The sequence below is a fragment of the Bos mutus genome, chromosome 5 (assembly GCF_027580195.1).
Source record: "Bos mutus isolate GX-2022 chromosome 5, NWIPB_WYAK_1.1, whole genome shotgun sequence".
Lineage (NCBI taxonomy): Eukaryota > Metazoa > Chordata > Mammalia > Artiodactyla > Bovidae > Bos > Bos mutus.
The window spans coordinates 16,068,964-16,090,080 of NC_091621.1; the positions used below are offsets into that span (position 1 = coordinate 16,068,964).

General features: G+C 61.0%; 1 protein-coding gene across 1 annotated transcript in view; it reads left to right on the plus strand.

Moving 5' to 3' along the window:
• LRP1 (LDL receptor related protein 1) overlaps positions 1-21,117 on the plus strand; it is an 80,843-nt gene that overhangs the window by 50,998 nt on the left and 8,728 nt on the right. Inside the window, 37 exon segments of the mRNA XM_070370438.1 lie at positions 1,059-1,190; positions 1,399-1,533; positions 1,728-1,857; positions 1,980-2,106; positions 2,457-2,608; positions 2,701-2,825; positions 3,059-3,436; positions 4,757-4,946; positions 8,790-8,994; positions 9,326-9,518; positions 10,132-10,257; positions 10,440-10,568; positions 10,804-10,923; positions 11,145-11,258; positions 11,591-11,740; positions 11,819-11,941; positions 12,262-12,378; positions 12,558-12,686; positions 12,943-13,065; positions 13,146-13,286; positions 13,386-13,576; positions 14,434-14,617; positions 14,772-14,857; positions 14,995-15,114; positions 15,514-15,701; positions 15,836-16,041; positions 16,590-16,778; positions 17,350-17,498; positions 17,906-17,999; positions 18,121-18,237; positions 18,391-18,510; positions 18,874-18,916; positions 18,918-18,994; positions 19,148-19,273; positions 19,759-19,875; positions 20,572-20,678; positions 20,783-20,915. Of these exon segments, the coding sequence (XP_070226539.1) occupies positions 1,059-1,190; positions 1,399-1,533; positions 1,728-1,857; positions 1,980-2,106; positions 2,457-2,608; positions 2,701-2,825; positions 3,059-3,436; positions 4,757-4,946; positions 8,790-8,994; positions 9,326-9,518; positions 10,132-10,257; positions 10,440-10,568; positions 10,804-10,923; positions 11,145-11,258; positions 11,591-11,740; positions 11,819-11,941; positions 12,262-12,378; positions 12,558-12,686; positions 12,943-13,065; positions 13,146-13,286; positions 13,386-13,576; positions 14,434-14,617; positions 14,772-14,857; positions 14,995-15,114; positions 15,514-15,701; positions 15,836-16,041; positions 16,590-16,778; positions 17,350-17,498; positions 17,906-17,999; positions 18,121-18,237; positions 18,391-18,510; positions 18,874-18,916; positions 18,918-18,994; positions 19,148-19,273; positions 19,759-19,875; positions 20,572-20,678; positions 20,783-20,915 (5,286 nt within the window).

Consider the following 21,117-nt stretch of genomic DNA (forward strand, 5'->3'; position numbering starts at 1 on the left):
GTGTGGGGTTCATGGGTGAGGCTATGGGGCAGGCGGGGTTCTGCAGGTTCTCAGCCAGGAGCACCTGGAAAGTGGTGTTTGGGGCAGATTAACCTGGCGGCAGAGAGCCGGCTGAGTGGGGGAGGGAGAGACCAAGGCAGTTAGACCAGTCAGGAGGCTGTTAGCCTGGGCTGGGGCTCAGCAGCTGGGTTGAAGAGAAGGGATGAAACTGAGAGCTATTTCACAAGAACTTGCTGACTGATTTACAAGCCCGCCCCAGGACAGCATTTCCCAAAGTGCACTCCTAGGAACCTCCCTCTTTGATGTGGTCGATGTTACAGAAAGAAACACTGGGTTGAACTAAGTTTAAGTGGAATTTTTTTTTTTTTTTTTTTTTTGCTGCAGAACTTCTCAGAGCCTTGCGTATGCTCATCTGCTCTGAGAATTTTCTGTGGGGAGACTCTTAAGTGTTTGGGGTCTCCCCACACTCAACCATGAGTCCTTTTTTTCAAGGATCCTGAGCAACCAGGGCCCACTAGGGGGATTCAGCTGAGGATGTGCTTTGCAAGGGGATAAAGGCAGGGGGAAATTCTAGGGTGCATGGATAGTGGCGCTTTGTAAGAAATGGGGAACTGGGAAGGAGGCTGGCTCAGGAGCTGGGTGCCAGAGACTCAATGATGTGACACAGACCAGACGGACGAGAACAAAGAGGAAACAAGGGCGGAAGTCTAGATTTGGGAGTCACTCAGTCCTATTGACTCATCTAAACCTCTCCAGATCCTCCCTAACACCTTTAGGGCTGTTAAAGTGTTGTGTGAACCGAGTGAGGCAGAACCGGTTGTGTGAAGCGAAAGCCTGGTCTCTGCTGCCCTCTAGTGGGCACTATGGGATCTCACAGGTGGTTGCCTGGAGCTGGCCAGGTGACTTGACTGGCCCGGTCCCCACCCAGGCTCCAAGCTAGGGTGTGTGGTGAGAGGGGAGGTGTGATGGGTGGGAGGAGGTATCAAAAGGGTTTGTGGGTGACAGAGCCAAACTTAAGGGGTGTCAGCGAGGCCCATGCCCACTGTGCTGTGTTTCAGGTGTGGGCTCCTTTCTCCTGTACTCTGTGCACGAGGGGATCCGGGGAATCCCGCTGGATCCCAACGACAAGTCGGACGCCCTGGTCCCAGTGTCGGGGACCTCACTGGCTGTTGGCATTGACTTCCATGCTGGTGAGCCATGGTGGCAGGAAGGGGTGGGACATGGCCTTCCCTTCGCGGTGAAGTGTTCCGGGGTCCAGGGAGAGGTTGCCTGACCACAGCTGCCCTGCCCTGCTACACCGTCCCAAGCCACTGGTCTCCCCAACTCTCAGTCATTTTGACCCCTCCACCTTGTCCCCTGCCTCGGTGAGCATCCCCATGTTGGCTCCTCTGCCCCCAGAGAATGACACCATTTACTGGGTGGACATGGGCCTGAGCACCATCAGCCGGGCTAAGCGGGACCAGACGTGGCGTGAGGATGTGGTGACCAACGGCATTGGCCGCGTGGAGGGCATCGCAGTGGACTGGATCGCAGGTGAGCTCTGGGAGGGCTGGTGGACTGCAGGTGAGGCAGAGGACTGGGGGAGTGGGGTCTCAGGAGGAGGGGGTGTGAGGAGAAGGGGTAGGCAGGAACAGAAGGGGAGAAGTGGGGGTCTCAGAAGGCTGGAGGGGACGAGGTACACGAGTCCCCACACGCCCCCCGAGCACCCTGCCTTCCTCCCTCCTCAGGCAACATCTACTGGACGGACCAGGGTTTTGATGTCATCGAGGTTGCCCGGCTCAATGGCTCTTTCCGCTACGTGGTCATCTCCCAGGGTCTGGACAAGCCCCGGGCGATCACAGTCCACCCGGAGAAGGGGTGAGAAGCGGGGTGGGCTGACCAGTCCCCACTCCTGGCTCTGGTCTGGTCAGGCCCTCTGGCCACAGGCCCGTTCTCCTCCGTGCTCTGGGGACTGACCCCCTCTTCCACCTTCCCCCCAGGTACTTGTTCTGGACTGAGTGGGGCCAGTACCCGCGGATCGAGCGGTCTCGGCTGGATGGCAGTGAGCGGGTGGTGTTGGTTAACGTCAGCATCAGCTGGCCCAACGGCATCTCCGTGGACTATCAGGTTTGGGTGCAGGCTCAGCCCTGGGGCCAAATAGGCGGAACCCGCGCTCTGCGGGGAGGGGCAGCTCCCCACTGAATCTCATGTGACATGCCCATTGGTGGGAAGAAATGGACCAAGGAGCCATGGGGTCCTCTGGCCCAGGCCCCATGCAGAGTAGGGTTCCACCACCCGGGAGATGGTCAGGGAGGTCACTCAGAAGTGGGCGCTAGAGGGAGGCCAGCAGAGCCGCAGGTCAGAGAGCGGGAGGATGTAGAGCAAGGAGGGAAGAGACAGTGAGGCGGGAGTGAGTGGCTGCCCCGTGCTGCCTGGGACGTGGGGCTGGCAGTGAGGTGGGCGCCTCTGGCCTGCAGGATGGGAAGCTATACTGGTGCGACGCCCGGACAGACAAAATCGAGCGGATCGACCTGGAGACAGGCGAGGACCGCGAGGTAGTGCTGTCCAGCAACAACATGGACATGTTCTCGGTGTCCGTGTTTGAGGAGTTCATCTACTGGAGTGACAGGTGGGCCTCTGTCCTGGCCTTCCCCTGGGCCATCGTCCCCTCCCCCTCAGCCTCAGCTGACAACCTGCTTGTGGCCCCTCACCTCCCCGCAGGACTCACGCCAACGGCTCCATCAAGCGCGGGAGCAAGGACAATGCCACCGACTCCGTGCCCCTGCGAACGGGCATCGGTGTCCAGCTCAAAGACATAAAAGTCTTCAACCGGGACCGGCAGAAAGGCGAGGCTGGGGCTCTGGGCTGGGCAGATGAGAGCATGATGAGAGAGACACCAGGGGTGGTGAGGAGAGGCTGAAGGGCTTGAGTGCCAGGGCCTGGAGAGTTGTCTGAAGTGGGGACATGGAGGCAGAGCAGGGCGCCAACCAGAGTTTCCACCTTAGCCTAGAGGACAGGGGTAGCCAACTGACCCTGCCTGCCGTGACTTCTGTCTTCCCCGTGGCTGCCCCCCCCCCAGGAACCAATGTGTGTGCGGTGGACAACGGTGGGTGCCAGCAGCTGTGCCTGTACCGGGGCAATGGGCAGCGGGCCTGTGCCTGTGCCCACGGGATGCTGGCTGAGGACGGGGCGTCGTGTCGTGAGTACGCGGGCTACCTGCTTTACTCGGAGCGCACCATCCTCAAGAGTGTGCACCTGTCTGATGAGCGCAACCTCAACGCGCCAGTGCAGCCCTTCGAGGACCCCGAACACATGAAGAACGTCATCGCCCTGGCCTTCGACTACCGAGCGGGCACCTCCCCGGGCACCCCCAACCGCATCTTTTTCAGTGACATCCACTTTGGGAACATCCAGCAGATCAATGACGACGGCTCGGGCAGGACCACCATTGTGGAGAGTGAGCCCAGACTTCCTTTCTTCCCAGGAATTGGGGGGTGGGGAGGGTTGGCCCAGACTCAGGGCAGGGATGCCGTGGACACCAGCCAACCCACCCCTGCCCCGGATCTGAGTCCCACCTGCCTTGGCATCCCTGACAAACAGCCAGTGAATCCCACTTCGTGTTACTGAAAGTCTCTCCCGTTGGAGTCAGAGTTGGTCCCCTCCGGTCCTCCTTCTGTCCGCGAGGTAGACAGAATAAGCCAAAGCTCGCCTCTGTATATCTGGTTACTCATAGAACAGGCTACAGAGAACAGGTGGGTTCAACCCCAGACACAGGATTTGAGTCACTTGGGCAAGTTTTCTGTGCTCTCACAGCCTCAGATTTCTCATCTGGCAAAGAGACAGGATGGCCTGAGGCATCAGGTGGGAGACCTTAACTGGGTCTCAGGCCACGTCGTGTGCGCTCCCTGAAGGGGGAGGGCCTAGAGCTTCATTCCCGGACAGCCTTTATGCTTCTTGGGAAGTTCTGTTCTGTTCCACTAGTTTGCTCTGGGCTGGATGCCACAAGTCCTTTGCCTCATTCACTTGTTCATACGTTTGTCACTCCTGTCTGTAAAGACCTGCCAAGCACGTTACTAGGTGCTAGGTATACAGTGGTGATGAAAACAGACCTGTCCTTTCAACCTCCTTGCCGTTTTCTGCCTCCCAGAGTCCCGTCCCCACGTCTGTCTGAAAATGTAGTGTCCAAAGCTGAACTCGATACTCTGTAATCGTAGCTTATCTGGAGAGCCTGGCAGAGCTGTCATCTTCTTCGGGCCATTGTTCAGGCTACAGTAGTTCTATTAATGCAGCCTTCTGGCAGCCACATCACCAGACATCTTGAAGCCGCTGAAACCCCTGAGTTTGTCTCTCTTATACTAAGTTTTACCGTGTCTCTCATCACGCTCTCGGTTCTTTAACCTGAGCTTCAGGTGTCTACCAGTCAATCCAGTTCAGGGTCTAGAAGTTGGAGGCTCCCCAGTACAGCCCACGTGGGAGCTGATTTACTGAAATCCAGTTTGCACCCAACTTGGCAGAACCCTGGCTCCAGGAGGTGTAACCGCAGCATAAAGCCAAATCTAGCCAGCGGTGGGAGACACCGGAAGAAGGGATAGGGGGATGGACCGCGGATCGTTTGGGTGGGAAATAGAGGAGTGCAGGAGGGCCTGGGGGCACTGAGGGCCGCCCCCCACACACACTCCCCAGCTCCCGCACTTCCCCCGGGTGCAGGCAAGTGGGTTCCCCTGTGCTCTGCTCTCTGGCCCTGTCCTGATCCATTGCTGTTCCTGTCTCCCCGCAGACGTGGGCTCTGTGGAAGGCCTGGCCTATCACCGGGGCTGGGACACACTCTACTGGACAAGCTACACCACGTCCACCATCACCCGCCACACAGTGGACCAGACCCGCCCAGGGGCCTTTGAGCGTGAGACGGTCATCACCATGTCTGGGGACGATCACCCCAGGGCCTTTGTGCTGGACGAGTGCCAGAAGTGAGTTGGGGGCCCAGGATGTGGGGACAGGTGGGCACAGGGGGGCAGAAACTGCCCCCAGACAGACTGGGGCAGGGGATGCAGGAGAGGGAGGGTCTGGCTCTAACCTGAGCTTAGCCACTGTCTTGCTGTGAGACCTTGGACCACCCGCGAGACCTCTCTGAGCTTCGGTTTCCTCATCTGTAATATAAGGACAGTACCATCTCAGACGCCTCATCAAGGAGAGGGTGAGAGGCCTGTGGCAGGCTCTCTGGCTTGATGATTAACTGAATCTCTTGATTCATTCATCAGAGGGCCATGCTCAAGGCACACAGCAGGTCCTCTGTATTTCTTGGTCTCCAAGTTTCAAGCAAAGTTTGTTCACTAAACATCTGTTGTGTGGAAGCCTTGAACTGGGCCCGTTCCAGCCACCTAACTGGGGAGAGAACTCACTGGTGGGAAATGGATGGCGGCACAGGGCCGGGTGTGATGACGGAGAGGCACCACAGGGGCAGTGGGTTGGCATAGGGCCTGCAAGTGGAAAAGCCAGAGAAGGGCGGCCTGGGTAGGGCAGAGCTTTGAGCAAGAGTAGGAGGAGGGAGGGCTCCAGGCAGGGGAGGAGCCTGACTCACGCCCAGCCCATTTGAGGCTCTGTGGCCCGGGAGTTGGGGGGCATGCAAGGGGGCAGAGGGGATAGGCCTGAGGAAGCACTGGAGGCTGAGCTAAGGTTGCAGATGGAGAATTTGGGAGGAAGCCCCCTGGGTGGTGCACACCCCCAGCCTCACCCATTCCACCCCCTGCAGGGGCAGCCCCGCCCCACCATCACCTTGGCACTCTTGGCACACATGTGAGCAAACCATTTTGCTCCTGAATTCTGCAGCTCTTGGAATGTTTTCCCAAAGCTTTACTAGGAAACTAAGGGACAAACAAAACCCCAAAGCAGCTACTTAGAAACTGTGAGTGCACTGAACCTAGATTCCTTACCCTGATGTAACTCACGCCCGGCCCTAGCCTGGCCCCTGCCTGGCCTGCTGACCAGCTCGAGGGCCCTTTCCACCTCGGTCCTGTCCGGCGTGTACACGGCTTATGACAGAGACCCCATCTTGCCTGCCGTGACCCTTGGCAACTTCACCTGCCTGCGGCTGGTTCCAGGGCTCATCTGTCCTGGGCCTGGAGCCTCCATGGAAGGGCCATGCTTGGGCCCCCACCTGCCTCCCATCTTCGATGCAGAGCCCACTAAGTTCCTTTTCTGTGAGCCCAGGAGATGAAGCCCTCCACTCAACAAACGGCTTTTTTGTCTGTTTTAATTTTTATTTGGCTCCGCCAGGTCTTAGTTGCAGCACACAGGATCTTCAATTTTTGTTGCAGAACTCAGGATCTTTTTTTTTTTAGTTGCAGCATATGGGATCTAGTTCCCTGACCAGGGATTGAACCCAGGCCCCCTGCCTGGGGAACACAGAGTCTTAGCCACTGGACTGTCAGAGAAATCCCAGCAAATGGTTTTTGAGAACCAGTGATGTGCTGAGGATCCGGCAGGGAGCAGGGTTGGGTCGGCCGTGCGCTGCTGGCGTATTTGATGTCTGTCCTAATGACGCTGCAGGGAGCTCCACGAGTGGGTGACGAGGACCTGAGCCAGGCTGGAAATCGGGGAACGTGTCCTCAAGAAGGCAGTGCGTGAGCCAGGTCTGCAAGATAGCAGGGTGAACTGAAGCCAGGCAGAACACGGGAGAAAGGACTGAACTGTGTGGGAGAGGCCCTCCCTTGGCCAAAAGGAGCGAGTGCGTTGGAGGAGCATGAGGGGGCCAGTGTGGACCCAGATGGAGGGGGTGGGGCCTCTCCCAGTCAGGTGACTGCAGTCCTGGGAGCACGGCTCAATCTGCCACTCGCAGCAGTTTGTCGTGACAAGAGGGTAGCACTTCCCAGCATGAAGTGAGCCAGACTGTACTTGAGGGTGTAGGTGTCCCTGGTGGGAAAGAAGGTGACTCTAGCAACTGCCCTGGGACACCCGTTTCCTCTGGGGGAGGCCAGCGGGAGACGCCTCTATCCGCTCCCATCCTGATTCCAAGAACCAGAACCCTGGCCCTTCCCCTGAGAGGAGGCCTTTCAAACCAGAGCCTCATCCTCGTGGGCTCAGGAGCAGTCAGCCTCCCTAACAAAAAGCCTTTTACCTGAGCATAGTGGCAGGGTGGAGAGACTGGGGGGCGGGGGCTTGTTAAAAAGAGTGAGACCTGGAGAGGTTTGAAGAGACAAGTCTGGCTGCTGAGGACAGCTCTGCAGCCAGAACAGACCAGGGATGAGGGACACAGGCCTGGGGTGGAGGAAAGCAGAGAGCAGGTCCTGTGGGAACTGAAGGGATCTAGCTTTGGTGTTGTTCAGTCGCTCAGTCGTGTCCCACTCTTTGCGACACCCCCCCGCCCCCACCATGGACTGCAGCACGCCAGGCTTCCCTGTCCTTCATTATCTCCTGGAGTTTGTTCAAGCTCATGTCCACTGAGTCGGTGATGCCATCCAACCATCTCATCCTCTGTCGCCCCCTTCTCCTCCTGCCTTCAGTCTTTCCCAGCATTAGGGTCTTTTCCAATGAGTCAGCTCTTTGCATCAGGTGACCAAAATTTTGGAGTTTCAACTTCAACATCAGTCCTGCCAATGAATATTCAGGACTGATTTCCTTTAGGATTGACTGGTTTGATTTCCTTGCAATTCAGATGGCTTTGATGTAGCTCACGCTAAGTCGCTTCAGTCATGTCCGACTCTTTGCGACCCCGTGGACTGTAGCTTGGGGAGACATAGGCTCCTCTGTCCATAGGATTCTCCAGGCAAGCATACTGGAGTGGGTTGCCATGCCCTCCTCCAGGGAATCTTCCTGACCCAGGGATCGAACCCGGTCTCTTATGTCTGCTGCATTGGCAGGCAGGTTCTTTACCACTAGAGCCTCCTGGGAAGCCCTGGTGTAGCTCAGTGCTTCTCAAACTCCAGGGTGGGTGAGGGTGGCCTGGGGAGCACTGGACAGTCCGGTTCCTCAGTCTCCCTCCTTCCTAACTGCATGTGAATCTGGAACAAAGACCTAAGAATCCCCATCCACTGCAGGTGGTCAGAGGACCTGGCCAGCCCTGAGGTCTTCCACACCCATCTCTAGGACCTTACCACCCCCCCCCAGACAAGCACAGCATGGCCGGCCATTCCCATCACCTCCTATACTGAGAGGAAACCGAGGCTCAGAGGGGCCAAGAGAAAAAGAAAAAAGGAGAGACCAAGAGGCATGTTCAAGCTCAGAGCTAGTAAGCAGCAGAGCTGGGACTCTCCTTAAGTTATGGAGAAGGTGAATCTCAGGAACTTGGTGGTAAAACCCACGTTTTCCCCAGGACCTGGGACACACTGGATACCCAAGGGTCTTCAGGATACCAGGAGAAGAGAAAAACGAAGAAAAATATAATAGAAAATCCTCACATAGCACACACGACTGTCATTTAATCCTCAAATCACTCCACGGAGCAAATAGATAGTATTAATAGTACTAGTCCTATTTCATAGAGCGGAAAAATGAGCTACAGAGGGGTTAAGTAGCTTGCTAAGGTCCCTAGCAGCCAGGATCGGAATCCCAGAGCCCACTGTCTCAGTAAAGGCAGGTGTGAACACAGAAGCACTTGTACATGTGTGCACACGCACACTAATCCTGTCTATGTAGCCTTTCCTGGGCACCGGGGCTATGTTGGCTTTGGTGGCCTGAGGCTGCCTGTGGTGCTGGGGCCTACCTCACATGCTGGCGGACCTCTGGGTCTGGCTTGTCTGCACGCCCTCGCCTGGGCTCACCACAGCCGGCTCCTTGGCTTTGGGTCCTGATCTCCGTGGCCTCTCTCCCCTCAGCCTGATGTTCTGGACCAACTGGAACGAGCAGCACCCCAGCATCATGAGAGCAGCCCTGTCAGGGGCCAACGTCCTGACTCTCATCGAGAAGGACATCCGCACTCCCAACGGCCTGGCCATTGACCACCGGGCTGAGAAGCTCTACTTCTCTGACGCCACCCTGGACAAGATTGAGCGGTGCGAGTATGACGGCTCCCATCGCTACGTGAGTCTCCAGGGCGGGCGGGATGGGCAGCAGGAGGGGGCCGACACCGGGAGACTGCCCAGCAGCCAGGGAGGACACTGCCCAGGCTCAGAGCAGGAGAAAGGGAGGCCGCCTGGTGGACCGGGAAGAGCTGGGAGGACAGTGAGGCGTCCTGACCTCGCCATTTGGCTTCCTCGGCAGCTGAACGAGGGAGGTGTTCGCAGTCCTCTGCAGATCCTCCCCTTGTGTGACCGTGTCTAGGGAGCCAGGCCACTGGTCCCCGGAGCATCTGCAGGGGGTGGAGGCAGGGGCGAGAGCCATACCTCTAACAAAGCTGAGGGTGTCTCTGCAGGTCATCCTGAAGTCGGAGCCGGTCCACCCCTTCGGGTTGGCCGTGTACGGGGAACACATCTTCTGGACCGACTGGGTGCGGCGGGCCGTGCAGCGAGCCAACAAGTACGTGGGCAGCGACATGAAGCTGCTGCGCGTGGACATCCCCCAGCAGCCCATGGGCATCATCGCCGTGGCCAATGACACCAACAGCTGTGAGTGGGGCCGCTGCCACCAGCCTTGCCCACCTGCCCACTGTGCCAGCATGCGCGCACACACACACACACACACACACACACACACGTACGCAACTGGACCCATCCACATCTCTGGACGCACCCAGCACATGGTGCAGTCATTCCTCCCACACAGAACCACCACACAGACCCGCTGGAACCTGACCCCGCGCCCATCCCAGGCACTGCTTGCTCCACCGTCTGCGTGCATGGGCACAGATGTGGTCCCACACTGGCTTGACACCGAGGGTCCCCCACACAGATCTGCAGTCTTCTCAGCCTCTCACACACTCTTCACACATGCCCTGGGGCCCCTCCACATACATGATCTCAGGGCTCCTTAGATTTCAGTCTCCCCAGTGTACAGCTCAGAATGCCAGTCACCCCACCTAAGAGCACACACATCGTCAAGCTCAGGCCTACCCCGAATGCTCCTACCCAGCCTTCCCATAGCAGCCCCCAGGCCAGCTGTGAGCCACTGTGTCACAGCCGGCGCTGGGAAGCTCAGCAGAGCTGGCTGGTTGGGGTGGGGGTGCTCCGTGTATGCACAGGTGAGGACACGCTTGGCCCCTCTCCTCCACCCCTACCTCAGGCGAGCTCTCTCCCTGCCGCATCAACAACGGGGGCTGCCAGGACCTGTGTCTGCTCACGCACCAAGGCCACGTCAACTGCTCCTGCCGTGGGGGCCGTATCCTCCAGGACGACTTCACCTGCCAGGGTGAGAGAGGGACCAGGGCACTGTGTGGGGGCCCTGGGCACAGACGGGAACCATCTCACCCCAGACGCGCCAACAGCCCAGCCCCCACCAACAACCCAGCCCCCCGAAGCCTCAGTTCCTTGGGGGAGGGGGGTACAGGCGCTCAGGCCCCGGCTCAGGAAGCTCCTTGCCTCTCTCCCCAGCGGTGAATTCCTCGTGCCGTGCACAAGACGAGTTTGAGTGTGCCAACGGCGAGTGCATCAATTTTGGCCTGACATGCGACGGCGTCTCCCACTGCAAGGACAAGTCTGACGAGAAGCCGTCCTACTGCAGTAAGGGCCCCCACCTGGACCCCCAGGCCCTCACCTCCTGAGTCACCAGCCTCAGTCCCACGGGCTGAGGGGTGGGAGTGAGAGGAGCAAAGCCCCCGCCCTCCCCGCATCCCCGAGAAAAAGTGGGGAGCTCATGAAGGGGAGAACCACTGTGAGACCCACGCCAGGCCCGAAGCAGGGTCTCATCAGAGGCAGCCCCCAGCCACTGCTCACCGCAGCCTGCTCCCACCTGCAGACACCCGCCGCTGCAAGAAGACCTTCCGCCAGTGCAACAACGGGCGCTGTGTGTCCAACATGCTGTGGTGCAACGGGGCAGATGACTGCGGGGATGGCTCCGACGAGATTCCCTGCAACAGTGAGTGGGACCTGGGCCAGGCCTCAGACCCTCCCCACCCCCACGGACCCTGCCCCGCCCCGGCCCTCACTGAGCTTTGGTCCCCAGGTCCCAAGGATTCTGGTTCAGGTCACGGTATGGTGGCCCCGGGCAGGCACTCTGGGCTGGGAGGTCTGTCCTGGGCCGGCCTGTCCCCCATGGGGAGGCCCCTGGCTGATGGCACCGGGCGGGCACTGTTGTAGAGACGGCCTGTGGTGTGGGCGAGTTCCGCTGCCGGGACGGCACCTGCATCGGGAACTCCAGCCGCTGCAACCAGTTTGTGGACTGCGAGGACGCCTCGGACGAGATGAACTGCAGTGAGCGATGCCCCCTCCCTGCTCTCTGGCCCCGGCTCCTCTCTGCCTTCCCTCTGGGCCCCCAGGGCAGCTCAGCCCTCTCCCAGCCCACCCCAGCCCTGGGCTCCCCTGGGACTCAGGGAGGGGCAGGGAGTGGAAAGCATGGCCAGGGCACATCCACCGAAAGACAGGGCTCGACTTTCTAAAACATGCGTGCGGGCCAGCAGCTCTGCGGGAGGGTGTTGTTGGGGGAGCCTGGTGCCACCCCTCCAGGCGCCGTACGGGCCAGCAGCTCTGCGGGGAGGGTGTTGTGGGGGGAACCTGGTGCCACCCCTCCTCCCCGCCCCTGCCAGGCGCCACTGACTGCAGCAGCTACTTCCGCCTGGGGGTGAAGGGCGTGCGCTTCCAGCCCTGCGAGCGGACCTCCCTCTGCTACGCGCCCAGCTGGGTATGCGACGGCGCCAACGACTGCGGGGACTACAGCGACGAGCGCGACTGCCCAGGTCCGGCCAGTGGGCAGGTATGCGGTGGGCAGCGGCCCCCTAAGGGGGCCATGCCCTCACGCCTGCCTCGGCCCCCAGGTGTGAAGCGCCCCAGGTGCCCCCTGAACTACTTCGCCTGCCCCAGCGGCCGCTGCATCCCCATGAGCTGGACGTGTGACAAGGAGGATGACTGTGAACACGGCGAGGACGAGACCCACTGCAGTGAGTGACCACAGACCCACTCCCGAGCCTAGCACCCAGAGGACCCACGGGGGATAGGGCTTCACGTCCCGCTAAGATTCTGTGCGGACCCCGCCCTCTTGACGCCTTCACAGGGAATGCCCTCCTTTGAGAGGCGCACCCAGGGCCTCACCCCTTGCCTCCCACCCAGAGCCTCAGGCTCTGAGAGGGGACCGTCTCTCCATTCCTACTGAGTCCCCCTACCGGGTGCCATGAGTGTCTCCCCCATCCATCCTGTGGCATCTATCTGCAGCCCCCCATCCCTTTCCGATCTAACTGTGACCTCTGTCCAACTGCCCCAGACAAGTTCTGCTCCGAGGCCCAGTTTGAGTGCCAGAACCATCGCTGCATCTCCAAGCAGTGGCTGTGCGACGGCAGCGATGACTGCGGGGATGGCTCGGACGAGGCGGCTCACTGCGGTGAGGCGGGGGCAGGGGGCTGGGGTCAGGTTGGAGAGGTGGCCCTGGAAGGAACAGACCACCCCCACTCCCAACAAACCCCACCGAGTGACAGCACAGCCGCGGAGATGTCTCTCCAACTGCCCGGCCTGGCTCTGCCTGCCCCTGCATCTCTCAGTGTCTCCCTGTTCCCTCCACAGAAGGCAAAACATGCGGCCCCGGCTCCTTCTCCTGCCCTGGCACCCACGTGTGCGTCCCCGAGCGCTGGCTCTGTGACGGGGACAAGGACTGTGCTGACGGCGCTGACGAGAGCGTTGCGGCAGGCTGCTGTGAGTGGCGGGGGCCCCAAGGAGTGGGGCGGACGGTGCATGGCCATGGGCCCACTTTGCAGAAGGGGAAACCGAGGTCATGGAGAGGAAGGGGTCACTCAGGCAGCAGTGGCAGAGCTCTGTCCTCAGTCCAGGTGCCCAGATGCCCTGTCCAGTGCTCTGCCCACCCTGCTGCTCACACCACAGGCATGTCGGGGGGTGACACTCAGCAGCAGATGGGCGGGCGCTGAGGGGCTGTGTCTGCCTCTGTCCACAGTGTACAACAGCACCTGTGATGACCGCGAGTTCATGTGTCAGAACCGCCAGTGCATCCCCAAGCACTTCATGTGCGACCACGACCGTGACTGCGCTGACGGCTCCGATGAGTCCCCGGAGTGTGGTGAGCCCGGGGCCGCGGCGGGAGGGGGCCCTGCTCTCAGTGCACAGGCCGCCAGCCTCACCTGCCCCCTCCAACCGCAGAGTACCCAACCTGCGGCCCCAATGAGTTCCGCTGCGCCAATGGGCGCTGCCTGAGCTCCCGCCAGTGGGAGTGCGACGGTGAAAACGACTGCCATGACCAGAGCGACGAGGCCCCCAAGAACCCGCACTGCACCAGCCCAGGTGGGCCTCCCACGTGGCTCCCTCCCTGCCCTCGGCCCGGCCCCAGCCCCAGGCGGCCGGGACCCAGCTGACTCGCCCCCTTCCACCTCACCCCGCCAGAGCACAAGTGCAACGCCTCCTCGCAGTTCCTGTGCAGCAGCGGGCGGTGCGTGGCTGAGGCACTGCTTTGCAACGGCCAGGACGACTGCGGCGACGGCTCGGACGAGCGGGGCTGCCACGTCAACGAGTGTCTCAGCCACAAGCTCAGTGGCTGCAGCCAGGACTGCGAGGACCTCAAGATTGGCTTCAAGGTATGCTGGGTGGGAGCCTCTGCACCCAAGCCTGGCTGGGATTCCTTTCTCTGCCCCTCGTTCATATGTTCATCCGACAAAGGCAATTTCAGCCCCTGTCCTGCCAGGCAGCATTCTAGGCCCTGGGGATACAGCGTTGAGCACAGCAGAAATCTCTCCTAGTTGGGTTCTGGTCAGTGTGGAAGATAGCACTGGCAGGCTTTGCTGGCAGATGAGGTCGGGGCGTGAGAGGAGGAGGGGCGTGTGGATGTCAAGCAGGCCCCAGATGCACAGGTCCACGGTTCAAGGGAGAGGCCAGACAGGAGAGGGAGTCTGGGAGCTGTCACCATAGAGACGGCATTTAAGTCAGCCGTCTGGAGAAGACCTTCACAGGGGCGAGTGGAGATGGAAAGAGGGCGGTCTGAGGCCTGAGCCCTGTGCATAGCCACACTGAGGGCAGTGAGGCGAGTGGGGAGGGGAGCAGCAGGGGAGCCTGAGCAGGGCCAGCTGCCAGGGCAGGAGGACAGCCAAGGGAAGAAAGTGTTGGAATAAGAGGTGCCCAGCTGTCAAATGACGCCAGCGGATCACATAAGACGGGCCTGAGCATTGAGCTGGGGATGCAGAGACATGGCGGTCACTGGGGACTCACACCAGTGGCCAGGTAGGGGCGAGAGCCGGATGGCTGGCGTGGGCCAGCTCAGTGCCTCCTCCGACGGGCAGGCCTCCATGCGGTCTGCCTCCTCAACTTTCCTGTGCCAGCCAGCCACCCGGGGTGAAGGGAGCCAGAGGGGCCCCTCAGTCTCGGGGTGACAGGTCTGCAGTCCCTGGGGCAGCCCAGCCCCCTGCCCATGCCCACCCCAGGCCCCCCGTGCCCGCAGTGCCGCTGCCGCCCCGGCTTCCGCCTGAAGGATGACGGCCGGACGTGCGCCGACATGGACGAGTGCAGCACCACATTCCCCTGCAGCCAGCGCTGCATCAACACCCACGGCAGCTACAAGTGTTTGTGCGTAGAGGGCTACGCACCCCGTGGCGGCGACCCCCACAGCTGCAAGGCCGTGACCGGTGAGATGGGGGTTTGGGGGTGTGCAGCTGGCCCAGGCCACCTGGGAGAGTGGTGGGAGGATGGGATGGCAGAGCTGAAGGCAGGCTGGGGACTGGCAGGGGGGTGCCAGAATGCACCCCGGCCAGCAGCTGAGCCGGCATCCTCTGTCTCTAGACGAGGAGCCGTTTCTGATCTTCGCCAACCGATACTACCTGCGCAAGCTCAACCTGGACGGCTCCAACTACACGCTGCTCAAGCAGGTGCCAGACCCGCCCTCCTCACCCCGCCGTCCAGCCCCACGCTCTGCACTCAGACCCGTGGCCATCCTCCCTGCCCACCTCACCAGCCTTCCATATCCTGACTCTTGGGTCACCCCTCTGCTCACCCCCAAATGCAGGGCCTCAACAACGCCGTTGCCTTGGACTTCGACTACCGAGAGCAGATGATCTACTGGACAGACGTGACAACCCAGGGCAGCATGATCCGCAGGATGCACCTGAATGGGAGTAACGTGCAGGTGAGGCTGGGGGCCAGGAGCCAGCCGCCGTCCCTGCCCAGAGGACCCTCTCTGTTTCAAGGCCATCTCCACTCCTCTTCACTGAGTCACTACACGACTCCACTTGTCCTCGCTTCTCTCCCCTCTGAGCCTAGCGAGCAGCGGGGTCTAGGAGACTCCTCTCTCTCCCTTCCCTTAATTAGCAGTGAGTTCTCCTTAGTCTGACCTCCCTTACACCTGTGCTCCCAGGCTCTGTGGGGTTGGGATGTGGTCTCTGTCATCTAGAGACCCATCTCCTGGAGCCCAGGCTGACACCATGTCCAGGGCTGGGCCTTTTCCATCCACTGTCCTCCCAGAGAGGCTGAGAGTCCTGGCCCATGTCACCCAGGGAGGGCCCTTCCTCCCCACCCCTGCCCACAGGTGCTGCACCGGACGGGCCTCAGCAACCCCGATGGGCTGGCTGTGGATTGGGTCGGTGGCAACCTGTACTGGTGTGACAAAGGCCGGGACACCATCGAAGTGTCCAAGCTCAACGGGGCCTATCGCACAGTGTTGGTCAGCTCCGGCCTCCGTGAGCCCCGGGCGCTGGTGGTGGACGTGCAGAATGGGTATGTGGGCAAGGAGGGTCGGGGAGGTCTGAGAGCAGCTGGTATAGTCGGGCACCCAGGTCCAGCCTCCCTGCAGGCTCCTGGTGGGACCAGTCACGGGATCTCTCCTGCCTCACTGCCCACCGGCCCGCCAGGTACCTCTACTGGACAGACTGGGGAGACCACTCACTGATTGGACGCATCGGTATGGACGGGTCCAGCCGCAGTGTCATCGTGGACACCAAGATCACGTGGCCCAACGGCCTGACGCTGGACTACGTCACCGAGCGCATCTACTGGGCCGACGCCCGTGAGGATTACATTGAGTTTGCCAGCCTGGACGGCTCCAACCGTCACGTCGGTCAGTGTGCCAGTGAAGCTGCCCCGGCATAGCCAACCTGCTGGGGACGGGGGTTCTGAAACTTCAGGGGATCAGGCCTCTGGGGCAAGAGTGGGCTTAAAAGCCACTCAGGGCATGGCCTGAGGACACCACCCATCAAGGGTCTGGGGGTTCAGAGCACCACAGGGTACGTCCCCAGAACCCACCTAGGCACGAGGCCACCACCGGCTCCCTGAGGACGGCAAGAGACAGGCACCTTCCCAGGCACAGTTCCAGATGATGGGCCCTGAGGAAGGTGCAGGGGACTGGGGCTGGGGTATGCAGCATGCCCCCACTTCCTGACAGGGAACGATGGAGAATACAGGGGCAGGACCCTGCCATCAGACGGGCCTGGAGTTGAGTTTCAGCTCTGCCACTCGCTTGCTATGCAACCAGGGCTGCAGCAGGGCTATGCCCACCTCACAGGGCTGCTATGGGGTTAAGAGGGCCCAGTAGGGAAGGCGCCTCATGCTGCCCAGTTGCTGACCAGCGGCCCAGGCCTGACCCCCACACCCTGCGGCCCCCTGCAGTGCTAAGCCAGGACATCCCGCACATCTTCGCGCTGACCCTGTTTGAGGACTATGTCTACTGGACCGACTGGGAGACAAAATCCATCAACCGAGCCCACAAGACCACGGGCACCAACAAGACGCTCCTGATCAGCACACTGCACCGGCCCATGGACCTGCACGTCTTCCACGCCCTGCGCCAGCCCGACGGTAAGTGGCTGGGGCCTGAGAGCTGGCCACCGGCGAGCCAGGAATGAGGGGCCCTGGAGTGAGATGGGGCCCTGGGGTGAGATGGGGCCCCACTGTCTCAGCAGGGGTTGCTGCCCCAATCCTTCCCCAGCACTGACTGAACAATGCCTGTAGACGCCCGGAGATCTGGAGGGGAGTGGACAGGCTATGGTCTGGCTCTCAGGAGTTACAGCCCAGCTGGGTCCAGCCCTGGATCTTATAGCAGCAAGGCCCCGAGGCCATCCAGCAGAGCAAGTCTGGGGGGAAACCCCCAAGGCCAGGCCCCGAAGGCAGACAGGCCGGAGCTGAGGAAGGCCCAGCCTGACCCTGAAACCTCAAGAGAGTCCTCCTGGCTTCAGCTCCCTTCTGAAAGAGCAGGGTTTGGACCTACCCCACCTCTGCCCAGGACAGATGGGCTGGGCAGCCTTTGAAAGACCAGAAAACATGTTCCCAGCGAGCGCTGCCCTCACCCCGCCAGAGGCTGGCAGCCGGGGGAGCAGTGGCCCATAACTTGGGTCCATTTGCCGCCCTTTAACCCCGTTTCCCCCGGCAGTGCCCAACCACCCCTGCAAGGTCAACAACGGCGGCTGCAGCAACCTCTGCCTGCTGTCCCCCGGAGGCGGCCACAAGTGTGCCTGTCCGACCAACTTCTACCTGGGCGGCGACGGGCGCAACTGTGTGTCCAACTGCACGGCCAGCCAGGTGAGGCTCGTCCCCAGACCCCACTCACCAGTACCCCACTCCTCTTCGGACCCCACCGCCCGCTCGAATGTCCTCACGCATCTGGTTTTCCCACGCTAACACCCCCACATTTCTTGCCTACCTCTTGTCTCCCCACAGCAATACTTTTACACCCGTCACCTCACACAGACACCCGCACACCCTAACCCTGACCCCCTCCTCACCAGTCCCCCCAGCCCCAAGCTCCACACAGATACCCTCCGGCCTGGCCTCCCTGCAGTCCCCGAATCCCAGCCTCCCATCCAGCTCACCTTCCCCCCGAGATACCTGACCCTGCTGCTTCTGGGAAACACACCAGCCCCTCAAAAGAAAATCTCCTGAGTTCCCCAGACCCCCACCAACCCCTCTCGCCCCCACCTGCCCTCCAGTTTGTGTGCAAGAACGACAAGTGCATCCCCTTCTGGTGGAAGTGTGACACGGAGGACGACTGCGGGGACCACTCGGACGAGCCCCCGGACTGTCGTGAGTGCCCGGGCAGGGTGGCGAGAGGGTCCTACGTAAAGGTTCCCTGACTCTCGAGGCCCCAGGGGTCTGCACCCACCCCACCCCCACCGTCCTGATGCTGAGCATCCCTTCCTGGCAGCCGAGTTCAAGTGCCGCCCAGGACAGTTCCAATGCTCAACGGGCATCTGCACGAACCCCGCCTTCATCTGTGACGGGGACAACGACTGCCAGGACAACAGTGATGAGGCCAACTGCGGTAAAGGGCCCTCCCTAGGACCTGGGGTTGGGTGTCTGAGCTCCCAGGGCAAGGGAGCTCGGCCCGCTGCCTCTCCCTGCGGGAGACGGGTCCCCGCCCTGCCTGAGTCCTCCACCCACCATCAGTTACCCTCCCCTCCCCCCACCCCCACAGACATCCACGTCTGCTTGCCCAGTCAGTTCAAGTGCACCAACACCAACCGCTGTATCCCCGGCATCTTCCGCTGCAACGGACAGGACAACTGCGGAGATGGCGAGGACGAGAGGGACTGCCGTGAGTGCCCCGGGCGCCGGCAGGGGCGGGGGTGTTGGAGAACCCGCATGGAAACATGGCTCACCTTGAAGTCCAGCCCCCGCTGCTTCTAGGGACCCTGCCGTTCTCAGGTTATGCTATTAGATGAGCAACATGAATTATATGGGGTGTGACTCGGTTTGCTCATAAAATCATTGTGCACATCATAGAGATGTGCAGATCCCAAGACAAAATCACCAAGATTAGAAATAAACTGTCTGTTCCTGCAAGAAATTGCTGGCAGGACCAGGACAAGGCCAGGGCTTGGGGGAGAGAGAAGCTGTGGAAGAGAACTGTGGGGAGAGGCAAAGCGGGCCAGCCCTCACTCTCTCCCCAACCCCACAGCCGAGGTGACCTGTGCCCCCAACCAGTTCCAGTGTTCCATCACGGCGATGCATCCCCCGGGTCTGGGTGTGCGACCGGGACAATGACTGTGTAGACGGCAGTGACGAGCCCGCCAACTGCAGTGAGTCTCCCGGAGCCCACCCTCCCTCCAAAGGGCCTGCAGCTCCCGCCACCCGGGCATGTGACCCCCTCAGCAGCCACTCCCACCCAGACCTCACCTCACAGCACCTTCCTGAAAGGAGCCTTCCTCCTCACCCCGGCCACCCCCTTGCAGCCCAGATGACCTGCGGGGTGGACGAGTTCCGCTGCAAGGACTCAGGCCGATGTATCCCGGCGCGCTGGAAGTGTGACGGAGAGGACGACTGCGGGGACGGCTCGGACGAGCCCAAAGAGGAGTGTGGTGAGCTTCCCCGAGCCTGCTCGGGAGAGGCGCCTGCTGGGGAGGGCAGGGGCTGCCCGCTGCCTGAGCCCCTCACAGCCTGTGCCCACCATCTCCTAACTCCCCACCCCCACTGGCATTGGACATGAGCTTGGGCAAACCTGGGAGATGGTAAAGGACAGGGAAGCCTGGCATGCGGCAGTCAATGGGGTCGCAGAGTCAGACATGACTTGGTGACTGAACAACTCCCACTGGCACCTCATCGGCACACATCTGCCCACCATCTGGGATCTGTGGATCCCGTCCCTGAAGCAGCTCCCCCAACTCATGTCCCCTCTGCCCCAGAAGCTCCCATTCCCCCGACATCTCAGAACACGGCCTAAGCTGCCACTACTGACCTATGTCAGGCTGGAACGTCCACTGGCCATCCTGACTGCACCTCTCGAGACCCTGAGGTCTGCCCCCTACCCTGTCCCTGACTGCCTCCTCAATCTTGCCTCTTCTAGACGAGCGCACCTGTGAGCCCTACCAGTTCCGCTGCAAGAACAACCGCTGCGTGCCAGGCCGCTGGCAGTGCGATTACGACAACGACTGTGGGGACAACTCTGACGAGGAGAGCTGCAGTATGTCCCCGCCCCATCCCCGCCCCCCAGCCCACAGGTGCCCTTCCCCGGGAGACCTCCGGCACCTCCCTGCTCAGCACCTTCCCCCACCCGTCGCCACCAGGCTGCACTAGGGCAGGTGGCCGCCTCCCGGGGCTGAGGGTCAGGCCCCCTCCTGCCTCACTCGCGCCCCCACTTCATGTTGTGTACTTGAGTTTGTGCCATTTCACCTCATCTCATGTTTCTCTCCATTTTCACACTGTCCTCCCGGGGTTGCAGAGGTAGGTGTTTCTGATGTGCCCGTGCCCTGCCACATCCCTGCCACTGCCCCAGAGCCCACCTGTCCCCGTGCTGTGCCAGCCCGTCATCCTTTACTGGCCTCTCCCTGAACCCTGGTGCTTGTCTTAGTGGTCTTTCCCTCTCCACCCCTCCCCACACACAGTCTGTCCTGAGGGCAGGGCCAGGGACCCCATGCCCTCTGTCGTGTATCTGTCCCAGAGGGCTAAGTGTGAGTGTGCTCTGGGCCCGGCTGGTCCCAGGAGGGCAGCCAGTTGGCTTGCCCGGGATGGGTTGAGCATCTTTGTCATCATGCCAGTCCACTATGACCTTCAGGGGTGCAGGGACAAGTGACAGTGCTCTGCAAGGGCTGGAGATGCTCTCGAGGCTGAGTCCCTATGCCCACCCTCCTGGGGCCTGTCTCTTCCTGTCCCTCCCCAGCCCCCCGGCCCTGCTCTGAGAGTGAGTTCTCTTGTGCCAATGGCCGCTGCATCGCTGGGCGCTGGAAATGCGATGGGGATCATGACTGTGCAGATGGCTCAGACGAGGTGGGCAGGGAGACCAGATGGAGGGAGGGTCGGATTTAGAAGAGTCTGGGCAGGCCCGCAGGGGTGCCCAGGTCTGATCAGGACACCTCCTCCTGTGCCCACAGAAAGACTGCACTCCCCGCTGTGACATGGACCAGTTCCAGTGCAAGAGTGGTCACTGCATTCCGCTGCGCTGGCGCTGTGATGCAGATGCAGACTGCATGGACGGCAGTGACGAGGAGGCCTGTGGCACTGGCGGTGAGCCCTCCCACCCCACAGTAACACTTAATCAAGGAGCCAGTTGAAATCCAGCAGAAACCTGAGGGCCATGTCCATCCAGGCCCTGCCCCATGAGTTCCAACTTGGCTTAGTCGGCTGTCCTGAGAGGCCAAGTCCCTGCTCACCTGTGCTTTCCTAGAGCAGTGAGGCAGCACCTGCTGCTGGCCTGGGCTCGGCAGTC